The 18,586-nt window shown below is 38.9% G+C and overlaps 1 protein-coding gene across 3 annotated transcripts in view; it reads right to left on the reverse strand.

The window, feature by feature from the left end:
• Positions 1–15,127, reverse strand: part of LOC105917537 (thrombospondin type-1 domain-containing protein 7A) — a 224,076-nt gene extending 208,949 nt beyond the window's left edge. For 2 of the 3 annotated variants that reach the window (XR_004932392.1, XR_002427058.2), the window contains exon 1: positions 14,664–15,127. Coding sequence is in view for 1 of the 3 variants with exons in the window: in XM_012852377.3 (XP_012707831.2) it covers positions 14,664–14,811 (148 nt within the window). In the remaining 2 variants the exon portion in view is untranslated. The remainder of the gene's footprint in view (positions 1–14,663) is intronic. The other variant, XM_012852377.3, reaches the window with a different exon arrangement.
• Between the last annotated feature and the right edge of the window lie 3,459 nt (positions 15,128–18,586).

An 18,586-nucleotide genomic window follows, 5' to 3' on the forward strand; every position in this document is an offset into this window, starting at 1 on the left:
ATTAAAAGCTGCTGTATATTGCATAAGTGTGCACACCTTAATACTTGGTTAGATACTTTTTTCAAATTTAGCATTCAGTCTAATTTCTGCCAACGTTGCACTCTTGGCAACCGTTTTCCACTTCACCTTTCCAAACGTCTCCACGTTCTGAGATTGTGAAAAATATCTCTCGTCACCAGGACCAATAGGGCAACATATTTTGTGTCAGATTTCTTTTAAATGACTTCCTTGACTTTAAACATGCTGAATTATAATCATATTTTGTCTTCTTCTGTTTTTAGTCGTAGTCTTGCAATGCAATTTTGCTCAATTGTACACTGTGAATGTGCAGTGGAATGACACTAAAGTCTGTCTAAGTCTAAGCAATACTCCAGGTTTTAATGTATTTATAAAAGGTGTGACGGTAAAGCTGTGTTTAAGACCTGTGAACTATTCACAGGGAAAACTTACTAAAATTCTTACTGCAGGATTTTATGGTCTATTTCTATTTTTAAGAGTTTCCAGTGTTATGGCCCAAGGCCTTCCTTTGGATCTCTAACTTGTTTGTGTTGCAGACCTCCTAATGGGTGTTAATTAGAACTGGACGTCAGAATCTCCAGAATACTTTAAGATCCACCACTTCCTGGAACAAACTCTCTCCCCCTGCTTCTTTTCCTCCAGCCCAACAGGGTTTTGGTTTGATTTTTGTTAAATAAACCTACTTTTAAGTTATCCCATGCGTTGCTTCCCTTTATTTGTTGTGGTCTTAGAGCCAGACTGTAACACCAGTCAACTAAGTACATTTGGAGATCAGTCTAATAAACTCTTCTGGGTTGACTGGCCTGTTCTGCTGACAGACATGGTGGTGGCAGTGCAGCGGAGTTGTATCTGGATCGAACAAGCCCCCCTCGTGCATAATTACTGAGCCTTTCCATGTCTACCGCCTGCAGGTGGGATACTGACAGCAGCACTCCTCCCCCACTGTCAGCCCTCTCACTAGGAATAATGAGCCACACCACACACATACACACATTCAGCACAAAGCCTATTGTGTGTGTGAATCTGTGAGCGTATGTTAAGCTAAAGGGTGTTTCTCTGGCTGTTAGACAGAGGGTAATACAGATGAAAAACAGCATAAAATACTAAAGATGTTGGTGGAAGATGAATAGCACCATTATTCTGCTTCTGTAAGGATGCTCAGATAAAAAATGCTTTATTGTAAAATTTCTTTGATTCGTGAAATAAACAAGAGGAGAAATGGGAACATGTTAATGGGGATAGGGGATAGCAGATAGAGTACCGAGACAAAGGCACTATGTTGAGTTTGGTGGAGTCCTGGTGGGTACAAGCACCTGCGTGTTTGAGTGTTTGTGAGCAGTGTGAGCACACAAACACACCCATTCTCCACATGGGGTGACCCGCCAGGCAGAATACAACAGTTAAACTCAGGCTCTTCAAACCCATACAGAATAATGGCTGCAATTTGGCACCTGATGAAGCTTAGAGTAAACAAACACTTTCACCTGCCTCCATTAACTTTAATGGCACTCACCCCTAGCTATGCCTGCGAAGGAGCACCAAGGTGTTTGAAACCAAAGCATTGAGTGGAACATCCACCTTTAAAAAAAATATTGAATGAGCATTGCTGGGACAGAGGAAAACATTTTATCCTCCTGCATAAATCCACCAAATAATACATGTGATTTGGTTGTGCTTTCACTTAAATTTCATTTGGGCATGACTCAAAATGAAGTCTATACATAGTGCTAATTTTGACCTATATATTTCCTTCTAATTCCAGACCCTACTTAGGTCCCACAGTTTATGACTTCATTTATACATCAAACACAATCAACTTCAAATATATAAAATGCAAATTGCATGATTTGGGTTTTGTTATTGGAGTTTTCATTCATCCCCCCCTCTGTTCAGTCACCTCCCAGCACCACTCAACAACATTACCTGCTTCCACTAATTACACTCAAATCATTCCTCCTGATCCTCTGCTTACATATACCTGCCTCACGCATCCACTCCCTGCCAGAATGTCCTGTCCTGCAGCCTGTATGTGTTTTTTTTTCTCCAGTGTTTTTGTTGCTCTGCTTTCTGTTTTTGTGGACTTGTTCTCACCCTGCCCTCACTAGCTTACTCTACTAGAGCTTGTGTGCTCCGCCTGATTCAAGTGGGGATTCTGTGTTTTGCTCTGCCCTCGTTGGAGGCACATCGGCTGCTTCAGGTCAAATGTGACTCTTCCTACAACTTTGCCTGGTCAAGTCTGCTTCTGTCTGCTGCACCCAGTCAAGTCAGTCTCCACCTTCATCATCCATCCAGCCTGCCGTTTTAAATATCATTTAAAAAAGAACAGAAGCCCAAAGGCCAAATTTAATTGTGAAATAAAAAATGTGTAAAAGTCTGAAAGCAAATTATATCTTCAAAAAAATTATACAATTTTGGGGTTTGCTGGTGGCTCAGCGAGTAGCGTGACCCATGTATGGAGGACCTAGTACTCGACCCGGATTCGACTCTGACCCGCGGTACTTTGCTGCATGTCTCTCCCCCCCTTCCTGTCAGCCTACTGTGTTGAAAATTATAAAATTTTATCATGAGAATGTTAAGAGTGCACTATCTTTTTATTGAAATGTTTCAGGGTGTATGGGGGTGGTTAAGGTTCTCCTTCACTGGGGTCTTAAACAAGTCTCAATGCTTCAAATGCTCCACCATCATCCCAGTCCCCAAGAAACGCACCATCATGGGGATAAATAACTTTCACTCTGACGTCTGTGGTCATCAAATCTTTTGAGTCACTGATTCCGAAGCATCTGATGGAGATCACAGGCCACATGCTGGACGCCCTGCAGTTTGCTTACCCAGTAAACAGGTCAGCAGTCAACCTGGAACTACCTTTCATCCTGTATCAATTTGACCACCCAGGGATGTACTCCAGGATGTTGGTGGTGGACTTCAGCTCAGCCTTACCATACTATATCAACTTTACGTATAAAGTGCTTTAAAACAGCCACAGCTGAAACAAAGTCCTGCAAAAACTATAGCAAAAATTATAAACATGTATATATTTTTAGATGATGTAAAAACGCTAATAGATTAAATAAAACAAAACTCATTTCGAATAGACAATGTCAAAACTAACTCTGATGTTAAAAGTCAGAGAATTAAAATGGCTTTTAAAAGAGTTTTTAAAGTACAGAGTGAAGGAACTTCTCTAATGTACAGAAGTAGGTTATTCCACAGTTGAGGAGCAGCAACAGAGAAGATTCTGACATTCAGAGGAGGCAGAACCATTCAGAGCAGTATGGCAGGGCAGGATTATTCAAACATTTAAAAGCAAAACTAAGAATTTTTAAATGAACAGGCAGCGAGTAGAGGGAGGCCAGAAGTGGGGTGATGTGTTGTGTTTTTGAGTACCAGTTAAAAGACGAGCAGCATGATCATTCCAAACATCCTCCACCAGAAGCTCACTCAGCTCACAGTGCTGGCCTGGAACCTAGCCGCCTGGTTGACTGGCAACAGCAGGTGAGACTAGGGAGCATCTTCTCCAGCACAAGAACCATTTGCAACGGTGCCCCCCAGGGGTGTGTTCTCTCCCTGCTTCTCTTCTCTCTGTGCACAAATGATTTCCCCTCAGAGGACACATCTGTAAAATTTCTGAAGTTTGCAGATGACATCATTGTCATTGACAGGAGGACTGTCTACTGGTCCACTGGTGTGGTTAGAACCACCTAGAGATCAACCAGAGTGGAGATAAGGGGAGTGGTGGATTAGTAATTAGAGAGCAGGATGCTTGTGTCCTGGAGAGGCTGGCAGGTCCCTGGTTCAATGCCCTAAGACTTCCAATTAAGGTCCCTGAGCAAGACACTTAGCCCCAGGACTGTATGCTGTAATGACAATAAAAATTATTATTAGTAGTGTTAAAGGGGGCTTCTAGGGACACTAGGGACAACCCTTTCTCGGGACCTGAGCTGGTCCTCACACATAGACACTGTTTGGAAGAAGGTCCAGAATCGACCTGTACAGGTCTTGGGTCAGGGAAATGTCAGCGAACATCTATGCAGATTCAACATATCCACATGACTTTTACCTTCAGGTCAGCACTACAGAGTGCTACTTGCTAAAACCAGCCAGAACAGAGACAGTTTCTTCCCCCAGGCTGTCAATCTGATGAACAACAGACAGAGTACCCATCTCAACACTATGCTTGTTTGCACCAGTCCAATCACAAGTGCTTTCCGATTGCTTGTGAAAAGCCTAGCGTGCATCTCAATACAAATTTCCATGGGTAATTTCAGTTTACCAGGGCCTTACTTTCATGGATTAATGGTCCTATTCTGAGGTAGGACTTTTCAGCTTTCTCGAGGGTTCTTGAAGGGGCAGGGTTGTGTGCAGCAAGGCAACAAGCAGTAAGGAGGTCAGTACAGTCAGTTCATCGTAATCATGAGCCTATTTTGAATCTGTTTTCTGAGTTTTTGGCACAGCAGAGTTCCATTTAGGCAGCAGGAGTTGGAATCCGCCATTGCCACTGCTTTAAGGTGTTTGTTGCGGGTGAATAGAAAACGTTTAGTAGGTGTGTGGTGAATAACTGAATATACCAGAATATAAAAAAGAAAATATTTTCCCACCGAGGCTTTTGCCATTTTAAGTTAATGTAGGCATTAATTATACACTATTTTGCCATAGTTCTGGAGGAAAAAATGAGTACAAATGTTCAAACAGAGAACTATCACTTTTCTTGTGAATGAAAAAATACATATTTCTCTAAGACTGGCTTTTCATTTAAACCTAACTTGAAGTGTGAACTCCATTATTTTCCATTTTTCATGGGTTTATGCCGACAGCTCTGCAGGAGGAGAGAGATTGGGTGCAGTTTGCCAAAAGCTCCCAGGAGTCCTCTCCATGCCCTGCCTACATATTCCACTTTCTGCCCAGCTTCCACTTTTTAGAAATATTTGCTTATAATAAGACAGTCAAGGTATTGATTCCTTGTACCTGTGGACTGATTTATCTTTTTTTTTGTTATTCTAATAAATACATTTCCTGTACTGTAGATATATTTACCTCAGTTTTCCTCATTATTATATTAATAAAAGAAAAATAGGTGTTTTAATCAGTGTTATTTTAAATTAATCATGTAGTTGTAAAGCAACAACCCTGGCTAGGTGCAGGTTTGTAAAACATTAAATCTAAAATGACTATACCTTCCTGCTCATGGATCCAGTGCAACTTAAGGAATAATGAATGGAAGGAATTATTCAACTGTATAACTATAAAGCTGCTCGTCCTCTACTATTATCAGTTGGAAGAAAAATTATTTATAAATGAACAGTCCTATAAAGACCTAAAATAGAAGAAAGGTTGGATAGCATATACAAAAGGAGGACAGAAGGGGCACTTGTGATATCTAGAAAACAGTGGCTAGAGAAACTAAATCAGCTTTTGTAAGAAGTGCCCATATGTCTTTTTTTCCCTGTTTTCCCCAGCAGTGCATACCTCCTGCCCTGCTCCCTACATCTCCACAGTTTAAAGGTTGTAGCCTACAGTGTGTGATAAATAAAAAATATTGTCTCAAAAAAACTCAACTGGAGTGAGACAGAAAGCTTTGAAAAACAAATCTAAATGGACCCGAATTATACCAGCAGCTTACTGAAGAGTACGAAAAGGTAAGAACAGGGGGCGATGCTAGCTATTTGGAGCTAGGCACAAAAGCTGCACAATAATTTAGTTTTTCCGGAGATATAGGTAAGAAACACCCATGTACCTTTCTGAATAACTACGCATGCGCAAGACCATCCTACCTGCTCTTCTGCTCCTCAGGAGGATTGCGTGAAAGAATCTCCCAAATCCATTCTGGTCTTATTTCTTTCTAATGAGGCCTTCCTTTTCTTTTTTAATAAACTTGTAAGACAGTTTGCTTCTTATGACTCTTAGCAATTTTCAAAGTATATGGTGAGAGTAGCCAGAGCTACAGTAAACAGCTGAAACCAAAGCTCTCTGGATACATAAACACTAGAAGTGCATATGTGCAGCATGCAGCAAGAGGAATCTAGCAAGCAACAAGCATGCACATTGGCCCTAGGTGAGCACGTCACAATGATGGGACAACCAATAGATAAGATGATCCCCCTGGAACTCTAAGCCGAAAAAAGGTTGTCCACTATACCATTATTTGCGTTAAAAACAGTTACAATAAATAAGAGCAAAAATTAAAATCTTGAAGAAACACTAAACTCATTTTTGCATCAACAATGGTGCATATACTGCCACACATTGCTGTGTTTTACCTATTAACAGATTTTATGAGAGATAAAAATGAGGAAACAAATAAAGTACAATGAATGAAATTTAACAACGGGTGTGTAATACAAAACCAGGACTGATCCGATGAAGTGCTGTTAGAATAAGACCTATTTTTAGTGCTGTTTTCACAGCACTAAGTTGTATTTGTTTGATGAAAACCCTAAAACAAAAAAAGGTTTACTATCATGTCAAGTTTACTTTTCCTGAGGAAGAACTCATCAAAACCATAAATCCTCAAAGTCCGCAGAACTTATTCATATTATTTTAGATTAACAGACTTTAACACTGCTGTTCAGAGAAAATTATTTTTGTTTTGTATTGCTTATATCTAATAACATGCTTTACACAGTCTATTTTTTTTTCTGGGTGCTTGGGGCATCAAAGGAATGTGAACTTGTAGATTTATGCAATATTTGTCTTAAAACTGTCTTAGTGCTTCCCACTTAGGGTTGAACGGTGGCTACTGCAGCTGAATTTTCCTATTAGTTCAAATGATACATGCTTTTATCATCAAAGCCCCACGTTCGATCTCAGACGCATGCCTCCGTGACAAGTCAGGATTTAGAATGTCGAACAATGAGAAAATTGATTGATAGTGTTTAACGCTTATTACTGCTTTGAATATTCACATTCCTCACACTTAGCCCTGCCCCCAAGGGTCTCTTGGCACTGTCCACTTTGGTGGAATTTTTCAAAATTTGTCTGGTGGCAGGGCTATGCTTTTATAGTTAGGTGAGTTAGATTTTAAATAGATTACCTGCTGCATTGGAAATAACCCTATTTAAATTCCCCAGGCTTCCTTTTACCCAGGTAAACCAAAGCCTTGGGCGTTAAATCATGGGTCTTCCAGTGGAAAAGGGGCTAATGTCTTTCTTTTTTTTTTGTAGAAACAAGTATGGATACATGTGTACAAAAATAATATTTCAGTTTTTCTTTTTTATAAATTGGTACCAAAATGCCTTCATTGAGTACAGAGGAGAACTGAAGTAAAATTCCTTGTTGTACGAACTAACTTGGTGATGAAAGCTGACTCTGATTTATCTAGAATTAAATCACTTTATTTAGCAGAAACACATAAAAAGTTAAAAAGTCCGGATATCAATATGTGAACATTGGTGTTGAAAGAACTGAATGTAAAAATTTTTACATGAATGTTGACTACAGTATTTTTCACTTGAGGGCACACCTAAAACCAACCTGCAAACAAGAGGCTGTATCCCTGCAATCATTTGGCTAGGAGCAGTGTAAACATGGGGCCATCACAGAAAAAACTGAGATTCACAGATGAAAAATCATGGATACTGTGAATCCCTGAAGACAGCTTAGAATCATCAGCTAACCAAACATGTTTTAGGACTTAGTGAGAAAGGCAGAATATCGGGAGAAAACACACGTGGACAACATGCAAACGCCCCACAGAAAGATCTGCACCGCCAAAACTGAAAACAGACATATTCCTTCTGAATGACAACAAACAACCACTTCAAATTATGTTGTATTGTCAGAACAATCTGATCCTAAAGGTTATCAACATAAACGCTGCAGTTTTTTCTATCTTTTTCTACTTCTTCTTCTTCTTATTATTATTATTTTATATTATTATTATCTATTACAACTTCCCCCAAAACAGTTGTAATTTTTGTCACATGATCCTTTGCTTGAGAATCACCAGTCTTGAAACACCAAATCATTGGCATATTCACATTGAAAAGCCTCTTTGGACATCCAGTGCAGTTGGCCTCCACTTCAGCTGCACTTTATTGAATTGCATCTGCTATAAATGGCTAAACAAGGTATTCAGCACTCGATAGTGGAAAGCTGGGGTTTTTCAGCCTTATCCTCGCCCACTTCCCACTGTTGTTATTCTCACGAGACCCCTCTCAGCTCTGAGGTTAAAGGTCAGCTTGATGAAGGGACAGTGAGCAATCGGCAGTGTGTGCCACTTGTGGGGTGGGTGGAGGGGGGATGTGAAACAAAGAGAGAGCCATGTGTCTGCTTTTTGTGCGCCACATGGACATTAGCATACTGCCTGAAAACAGTTCAGACTCTGTGGGGGTTTCATGAGCGCCACCTCTCACAATTTTCCTTTCTTTATTTGTGTTTCAGATCACAGTTCGTCTCCCTTCATCCACAGACACAGCAGATGCAAAAGTTCATTATAACTAATTGTGCACTGATGTCATGTGTGTGCATTGAAATGGCAAAAAAAAGAAGAAAAAAATAATTTTTGAGGGGGTTTTTATTTTTAAATCCTCAAATTAGCTTTTATACAAAATAAAGCTATCTGTTTCCGTCTTACATTTTGGTGTTTACTATTCAAATCCATTTTTGGATATACTACTCTTGTAATTAAATGTTTTAAAGTTGTTTATATTCCCTTTTATTAAAATCATTCAGACTAACTGGTAAATATATTAATGATAAAATAATTTGGCAAAAAATAAATTTTTTTTTAATGTGCTGTCAATGTCGCACAGGTCAGATAATTTACTACTGTATATAAGCAATAACATGACCTGTTAAACTCTGCTTGAACCATGTTATAAAAGTGATGTGGAAAAGATTTGTTAAGTAATCACTTTACTGAGAGTAAATATGATGAAAATTAATTGTGTTTTATAATGGGAGAAATTATATAGAAACTATGGGAAGCATAAAAAAGGTAATGAACTGATCACAAAATCAAAGCACAGGGTCCTTTTCAGCCACACTAACCAGTGTCATCAGGACCAGATGTCGATGTGGGTACTATTCCTGTTCCTTTTGCGAGGTCCTCAGTTTTTTAGGCTATAGGTTAGGGTGGGTTTAGGACTAAGATGTCAATCAGGTTTAGGTTGAGGGTTAGGGTTAGGCCATAGAACAGGTTAAAAATGAATAGAAGTCAAGGCACAGTCCTCTTTATGAATTTAAAGTGTGTGTGTGTGTGTGTGTGTGTGTGTGTGTGTGTGTGTGTGTGTGTGTGTGTGTGTGTGTGTGTGTGTGTGTGTGTGTGTGTGTGTGTGTGTGTGTGTGTGTGTGTGTGTGTGTGTGTGTGTGTGTGAGTGTTTGTGTGTGAGTGAGAGTTATAGAGAAAGAAAGAGAGAGAGAGTGCGAGAGAGTCAGCGCTAAATAACCCCTATTCATTTGCTCTTTCTGTGGTTGACCAGAAAGAGGAACAGTCCCTCACATCTCCATTGGATACTGCTTTGGTTTGCTCTGTACAGATGTTTGTTATTCTGTAGCAAACCCACTGACCAAAGTGGTGATGGGTACAAAGTGGCTCATAAATGACAGTGGGAGGACTTATACAATATTTTTGAAGATACAGTTTTAATAAAAATTATTTAATTGGAAATACATTATATACATGAGAATAAGAGAGATGTAGGCCTTGTACACATGTAGCCAGGTATTGAAATCAGTTCAATTCAATTTTATTTATATAGTGCCAATTCACAGCTCATGTCATCTCAAGGCACTTTACAAAGTCAAATTCAATCAAATCATACAGACAGATTGGTGAAAAAGTTTGCTATCTAAGGCATAGAGCCACAGTGGACAGTCGTCAGCTTTCAGAATAACTTTGCAGCAATCCCTCATACTGAGCATGCATAAAGTGTCAGTGGAGAAGAAAACTCCCCTTTAACAGTAAGAAACCTCCAGCAAAACTAAGCTCAGCGTGAACGGTCATCTGCCGCGGCTGACTGATAGTTAGAGCAGACAGAGCAGAGACACAAAAGAGCACAGAAGCACACATTGATCCAGGAATCCTTTCTACATTAGAGGGTAATGGCAGATTACCCCCCCCCCCCCCTTCCCGATGGTGTTACAGCTAACAGAACACCAGACCAGGTATGCCTACTATGAATAAAAAATGACTAAGAACATAAAGTTATAAATGTAGATAATAACAAACGAAGCAAAATTGGACAAAAGTAGGAAAACTCAGCAGAGTGAGAAAAATAGACCCCGATGTCCTCCAGCAGCCTAAGCCTATAGCAGCATAACTATAGAGGTAGCTCAGGGTAACCTAAGCCACTCTAACCATAAGCTTTGTCAAAAAGAAACGTTTTAAGCCTTGTCTTAAAAGTAGACGGGGTGTCTGCCTCAGGGATCAAAACTGGGAGTTGGTTCCACAGGAGAGGAGCCTGATAGCTAAAGGATCTGCCTCCCATTCTACTTTTAGAGACTCTAGGAACCACCAGCAGACCTGTAGTCTGAGAGTGAAGTGCTCTGTTAGGAAAATATCATATATAAGATCTCTTATAAATGATAGAGCTTGATTATTAAGGGCATTATATGTTGGAAGGAGAATTTTAAATTATATTATTGATTTAACAGGAAGTCAATGAAGAGAAGCTAAAATAGGAGAAACTTGATGAAATCAACGATTGTAGATAACATAGATTTCATAGCAGTGAATTTGTCCAGTTTAATAATGATAGGACACATATTGTATTGTACAGCTACTGTTAGTAGCTCTAAGTTACTTCATGAGGAGTGAATGCTGCTTGACAAGACTTAATGCAATCTATTGTGTTTCCTTAGATAGGAAACATTTCCACCAATCTGTATAATTTGATTGAATTTGACTTTGTAAAGAGATTGACGTGTTGTGAATTGCTGCTATATAAACAAATCTTATTGAACTCCATTTTGTCTTGTAAATGAGTAGGCTTACAGAGTTTTTAGAAATCTCCACCTTGGCCAGAGTTTTCAGAATGAATTGTTTTTAGTGATGAGTTTTTGTGTGGATAAAAGGCCAAAACATATAAAAGTTATTTGTTGCCCCAGGTATCTGGCTACATGTGCACTAGGTCTTAGTTTTCAGGAAAAGTGAAAGAATACAGGGCATAAAGTAAGTTACTAAAACAACAATTTTCTATGATTTTGAAACAATTCAGCATCAAACATATTTGACAATGACATCTTTTCTTTTATCAGGGCTCAATCTTCATAAAAATATCATGTACCAAAGCTGCTTTTTTTTTCATTCATACAGATCTCTCTCTAAAAAAAAGCAGAAATTACGTATGTTTGTTTCAAATGATTTCACTTCATGCCTAGGACCAAGATAGAAGGCAGTTCAGAATATTCTCCTGAATGAAAAAGCACAAATTACTAGGCCATTTGAATGGTGCAAACTTCCTCTCATCCTTGTTGAATAATTATAATTCAGCTTCAGAGATAAAAGCTATGAAATGGCATGTTTAGGACTGGACTGCATCTGTATCGTACTTATCTCAAAAACATTTGTCAGTGAAATCCCTTTAAAATGGGTTAGTTTCTCCTTATTGTATACATTTTACTGTCTCTTACATTACTTTGAAATAGTCTGCTTTAAACATTGGCTTAGTACTATTTTCTGTCATGGCACCTAATAATAATCAACAAAACTGCATATGTGTGTCCTCTCCAGAATGATACTGGTGACCACCAGTGACTGACAGATTCTTCATCTGACTACTTTGGTGACATCTGACCGAGGCAGTCTGGTACAAATATATGGACGGTTACACTACTTTCTATCGTTTAGATGTATTGATGCTATTTATAACCTTGCCTTGATAGATCATGGGTATGGATTTGTTTTTCATTGCAGATCCTGTTCTCATTGAGATCCTGTTTAAATGGCCTTCACTATTTGTGTGCAACTCTTTCTGATAAGATAAGAAGATAGGCTTTATTGATCTCACATTGGGGAAATTCACTTGTCAGTAATCAATAATCAGAAGAGGGTGCCAAAAGTAGGACAAGGTGCATCAGTTATATACAGTGTGTCCTCATTTATACAGTGGATCAAAAAAAAGAAGTAGATAAGAAAAATAAGAATAGAGATACAAAATAGAAATAAGTCAGAGGATGTCTTATGTACATTCATGGTGACTTATCTACATATGTACTGACATATATTCAGGTGGCAATAGCAGCAGAGGTCCCTTCTTTCAGGATTATTGCAGAGTGATAGGGAGAATAGGTCATCAGTTGGATTAAAGTGCAACTTAATTGATCTGCATTTCTATGCAAACAAACATTCAGTGCAAAATGTTCCCAAACCTTTAATCAATTATGCTTTACACAAATCAGCATGCATGTAAACATACAATGCTGAACTGTGTGTTTAGTACAATATATAATATATCATTCCATACAACAATAACTGGAGAAACTCTAAATTAGTCCTATAGCTAATTTTGTTCAACAACTGACTCCTAAATGTTTTTGCTGTTACCCATCATATTGTGTAGGAGTAAAAGTGATTTGAGATCTAGATATGACAAATACACACCAACTTTCCAAAATAGTTTGCCACTGTTCTAAATACTGCTACTGTTCTCTGACAGGCAACCAAGCAAACATCAGTAAGCCAAGAGCCAACATATTAAGGCCAGAGGAAACATATGAACATGTCTATGCTGTATCTAGGTTAACTTTGTCTGGCCAATCTGCTCTGGTTTCTCTATCCCTAATCTCTTCCACTGCTTTAACACGGTGGGAGGTAGAGCACATAATACCAGGAGAGGATTTTCCTTCCACAGGGTGTGAACAATGAATACAACAACAAATGTGATGACAATAACAGAGATAATCATATATTATCAACAACAACATGTAACCACTTTATTTTTTATTGATTACTAATTATATTTCTTTTGTTTTGTTTTGTGTCCTGTTGTTATTCCAAATGATGTTGAAGATATATACACACACACACACACAAACACACACACACACACACACACACACACACACACACACACACACACACACACACACACACAAACAAACACCTCTCCGGACTAGCATGTTGACTAGGATGACTAGTGTCAAAAAGAGCACATAAAAAACTATATTTTTGTTCCCAAAAATAAAGTCTCCATAATATTAGATACAGTATTGATGCATTTTGCAGCACCCCGTCTTTACATCAGTAAAGTCTGGAAACTGTTCTTCGTGGTATATAATGTTGGTGTCTCTTATTATTTGCTTCAAAATTTTACTGAATAAGTATTAATCTGTTTGGAACTCAGAAGTGTTGTAGAACTATGGAAAGTATTTACTTAGACCAAATAACTGAAATGAGGACACAAGGTTGCAGATAGGGCTTGTCAAAAATATGTAAATATCTCCATCATTAAACTTTCAAAGCATCTTAAATATATTGGTAATGAATTAAAATGTTCCTGAAAGCTAAGAAAAAAATATTAGGTTCATTTTGAGGAGAAAGCCTGAGTAAACCTGATTGTTTAATTTACCATTTTTAAAATACACGTTTCAAGGACTATTTCATTTGATCAATCCATACTTTGTTTTTATTTGATTATTTTTTTGGACTGTTTTTTTTTTTTTTTTTTTGGTTAGGTGGGGGTCTTTGGGGGAGTAACAGAATCCTAGTGAAATTCAAAGATGAAGAGAAAGTGTAGAATTAAACAGTAGAGAAAGAGAACATTGATCTCCAGCTGCACCCAAAGTGCACCTCAATCCCAGTAGATCAATGGAGACCCATACCCTTACTCCTGCTCCCATGATCACTCCTCTGGCCTCCTCCCATCTTCCTTCCTCTCCGTTGCTCTGATCACTGGAGCATGCATCAGTATTGTCCTCCTGACCATGTGCTACTCTCTCACAGTGAATGAGGCTCAGCCGGCACCACCCAAAACAGTACAAGCAGAAAGCCTCATACTGTGCTGCTTTCAAGGTAAAGCTTTCAAACAAACATAAACATAAACAACACTATTTATTTCTTGGTGATATATTAAAAAAAACAGAAGTGATTTTAACAAAAATAAAACTTTTGCCTCTTTAAGAATAAAATCCAATGGACTGTTTGTGTTGTAGGGTATACTCTTCTACCCTACATAGAAAAGAAAAAAATGTGCCTATTGTGCATAAATCATTTCTCATTAACACACCAGACTGTGATAAATGAGTTCAATAGAAGCATAAGGCAGCTAAAGAGTCCCAGCTGCCTGAATTCATTCAGACAAAACCCGAACCCGAGAGTGGGCAGGACAACTCACACCTTCCCCAGCCATTTGGGGGTCAAAAGACATTCCCTGTTGGGACTGCAGTAAATATGTTAACACATAAAATTTTAGCAAGATGGCTCCAGTACATGGTCTTTAACACAAGCGGCAATAAACTTCTGTGCAAATGAAGGTACTGTTTATCTGCAGAAAAGACTAGAAGTAATGCTACCAAGTGCAGGATAGATTTATTGCCTATAACAAAGCAAAATGTGCAAAAACACAGATAATCTCTTTCATTTCACCTTGCCTTGCCAAAACATTTTCACATTATTATCACATCAATAAAGCAAGGGTAGCAGATGGGACATTGATCAAACAACTGGGAATTCACAGAACCAGGAGGTGATAAAAGATGATGGACCATACCTGTTTGCCAGATGTACAGGGGTTTAGTTTCCACTGTGGTCTGTGCATCAAGTGCCCACACAGAGAGAAAGAGCAGCGATAACTTCCAGATGAAGAGGCATGGTGGTTGTTTCAAAATCCCCAGCAAAGCTCCGCCAGGCAGCCCCATAGCCACCACACTACGAGCGCTTACTTCCCAATGCAGTCAATTGCAAGCCTGACCAACAGCAGTGGGAAGTGTGTTTTCTCCTTTGTCCACAACAGTATGCTCAAGTAGAGATAATCCAGGCCAGACAAAGACGATGTCCATTAATGTTTCTGTGTTTTGCTTTGCTTTTTCTACTCAGGCTTCTTGTTGTGAAGGAATACGCTCCAGTAGTGGAAAAAACATGGAACAATGGATCCCAAAGCCCAGCCTGCTACTGCTGCTGCATGCCGGTTTGATGCAGCGTCTCTCTCTGTTTCTCTCTCTCCTGCACACAGAGACATGCACACATGCCCATCCTCTCATCCCTCCCTCTCTCCCTTGTCTTTCGTCCCTTTTCAAAGGACCCTGTGAAGCTGTTCAGCAAGCAAAAGACGGGGTAGGAAGTGTTTTGTTTGTTTAAGAACGAAAGAAAAAAAATATGTTTAATTTTTAAAAAGTTGCAGCTTTTTCTTTTATCTTAATTAACATTTGCCCCTCATAAATACAGAAAAATGGCTGTGAAATACACACTGAAATTAAATTAAGTGCTGTTCTTCAACCATTTGGAGCACATGCAGAAACTCTGTCTCTATAAAGGTAACCCTCTGAATATTTAACCTGAGCAGTTAAACTTATTATTACTGTAATTATTCTGTAGGTTTTTAAGTTGGATTGTAAAGAAATTTCCCTTTTGTAACTCGTCTGGATTTTTTGTGTTTGCTTTTATGTAACTGTACACAGAGGGCTATAGATGTAGAATGAAATATATCTTCATTTATATGGCACAAATAACTCTCGCCAAGTAAATAGCTACATAAAACTAAAGACACCTCTTAATGAATAAACACATTAACATTTGTAATCAGACCATATTTTGTTCAGCTCAATACTTCTGTTGAATCTTGTGAGATTACCGTTCAATGCCATGTACATCAAAACAAGCTAAATGAGCAAAATTTGTATAGTGTTGGTAACAAATAATTTTTTTAAAAGAAAAAGACCAAACATTTTTTTTTTGTTAGAATATTTAATGCTGTAAGACAGGCATGTCCAAAGTGCTGCCTGGGAGCCATTTGCGGCCCCTGAACTGATTTTTACTCAAATGCAGAATTTGGGGCACCAAAAGCTGCTCTTAATTTATTAAAATGGAATAAATGAAGAGTTTTCAAAGAAATATTGACCAAAATCCTCTTATATTGTTAAACTAAAACAAATACAGTTACAATAATTTCCAAACTGGATGACCATCTTTTAGTAGGGCAAATGATCTTCAGACCTACAATGATATACACATCCCTTTCCTACAGAAAATCTGACACATTTTGATATTTAGAATAATTATATTTTGTTGAGCAGGTAAAACAATGTACATAATTTTTTTATAAATTTTTTTGTTTTACGAGTTTCGTCCCACAAGCCAAAAAGTTTGGACATCCCTGCTCCAAGTGATACCCTTTCCAATACTCTTTAAGGGAACATGTGTGTTTAAGCTCTTTTTCCCCACATTTAAATTAGTTATGGTCTTTATAAAATGAAATTGCTTTGTTCTGAATTCCTCATCAATTTAGATCTCCAGGCCCTCTTTTACCCCTGTTCTGAGCTGTGTCTAAAAGCAGGTAATTTTGACTTGGTCTCTTTAAAGTGTAACTCACCCCAAAAATCAACTTTTATTTCAGACAAACTGTATAAATGGGCCTAAGTGTGTTGCTTTAATGGTACTGTGCAATTTTTACATTTGCATATTTTGTGAGGGGCAGGTTGTGGTTTTTGGGGTTTGTCTTTCAATGTGAATTTAGGCTTGGCTTTTTTATCCACTGTGAGCCGACTTTCAATATTTTTATCAATGTGACTCTGAGGAACTGAAATGGCTGAAACAAATGTAGGTTTAAGAAGGTTTATTGAAAAGGTTGGATCTGGATGGATCAAAGGTCTTGTGGGTTCTGCTGGAAAAGATGGAGAGGATGGTGAATAACTTGAGCTTGGTACTGTGAAGATGTTTGGAAAAAGGACTCACTGAGGCGGTGGCTTGGGTTTGGTCCAGGTGAGGGGTGCCGTGCAGACGTCTGGGTTTTCGGTGCAGGTCCTGGTCCCTCCTCGGTGTTGTGGTTGGTTGGAGGCAGGCACGAGTGCCAACTGAGTTACAGTTGGTTCCAGTTTGGTTCTGAAACTGTTTCCAGGCTGATCTCTGACGAAGGTGAAGCAAGGCTTCCAGGCTTGGTGCGGATGATCGAGGTTCTAAGGCAAAAGATAACAAGAACAGGGTAAGACAAGGTATCACGTTGGAACACGGCGAACACTTGGGTTTGGTCTGTACCACACTGAAGCACAAACAAACTGACGCCCTGCTTCTTCTTCTTCTTCTTCTTCTTCTTCTTCTTGTTTTATGGCAGTTGGCAAGCAACTTAATGATGTGCATTACCGCCATCTACTAGAGTGGAGTGTGGATCGGGATGCTATCTGACGCCCTGCTGCTGGTTCCAGCTCCTTATAAAGGGTGGTAATCAGCTCAGATGTGTCACACCTGCCCGTCCAGCCCTGCAGAGGAGGAAGAGAAGGGAAAGACAGGCCTGCACCTAGACCACAGAGTATGACACAACTAAATCTCTCATTAAAAATGCATTAACTCTAAATGATGTGGTCAAAATACCATACAAATCAAGAAATTGTTAGGTAATTTCCACCACCACGGGTAGGATAGAATCCTTCAATTAAAATATCAGCAGGGAGTGCTCTGTTAGGAACATATGGGGCAATCAGATCTCTGATGACGATGGAGAGATTGATTATTAAGGGCTTTACACATGAGAAGAAGAATTTTAAATTCTATTCTTGACTTAACAGGAAGCCAGTGAAGAGATGCTAAAATAGGAGAAATATAATCTTTTTTTCCATCAGAACTCTTGCTGCAGCATTTTAGATCAACAGAAGGCTTTTAATTGCATTTTGTGGACTTCCTGATAGTAGTAGTAGAATTACAATAGTCCTGCCTTGAAGTAACACATGCATGGACTAATATTTCAGCATCACTCCTCGACAGAATGTTTTTAATTCTGGCAATATTTTGGAGGTGTTGGAAGGAAAATCCTAGTAACCTGTTTAATGTGGCATTTAAATGACATGTCCTGGTCACCAAGGTTTTTTTACATTATTATTGGAGCAGTGGCGGCTGGTCCATAGGGGGCGCTCAGGCGCTGCCCTCCCTAGATGTGGAGGGGAAAAGTCAAAATACATATAGATTTTAAAAGTATTATTAATGTCAGTTTTTACTTAACAGTACGTGGCTACATGTAATAAGAATTATTAAAACACTTCTACTAATTGACTCTATCAATTGACTCTCATTTAACAGTGCATTTCCACCAACAGAACGTATAATTTCTCTTCTTCTACACTTGTGGGGCTGTGACTCAAGGAGCCCTACAAGTGTAGCGAAATAACCAATCGTATACTGTTGCTAGGGAAGATTTATAAATATTTGGCCAATCAGCATCGCCAAAATGAATGGGTTTGGGGCTCCTGGAGTCATAGCCCTAGCTGCACAGTGATAGGTGCGCTTCATGCGTGACGTCACGAGCTACATCCGGGTCACGGTGGTCGGCAAAAACAGTACTGTTTTCGCCTACTACCATGACAAAACGGGTGAATTAGAGCGTACTTTTAGTTTATTTTGGAATCTAAACAATGCCTACGACTTGTTGTGCTCCCGGTTGCACACAGAGGCATTCCAAATCGTCGGATGTACGTTTCTTTCGTTTAC

Source organism: Fundulus heteroclitus, chromosome 13, assembly GCF_011125445.2.
Source record: "Fundulus heteroclitus isolate FHET01 chromosome 13, MU-UCD_Fhet_4.1, whole genome shotgun sequence".
Classification (NCBI taxonomy): Eukaryota; Metazoa; Chordata; class Actinopteri; order Cyprinodontiformes; family Fundulidae; genus Fundulus; species Fundulus heteroclitus.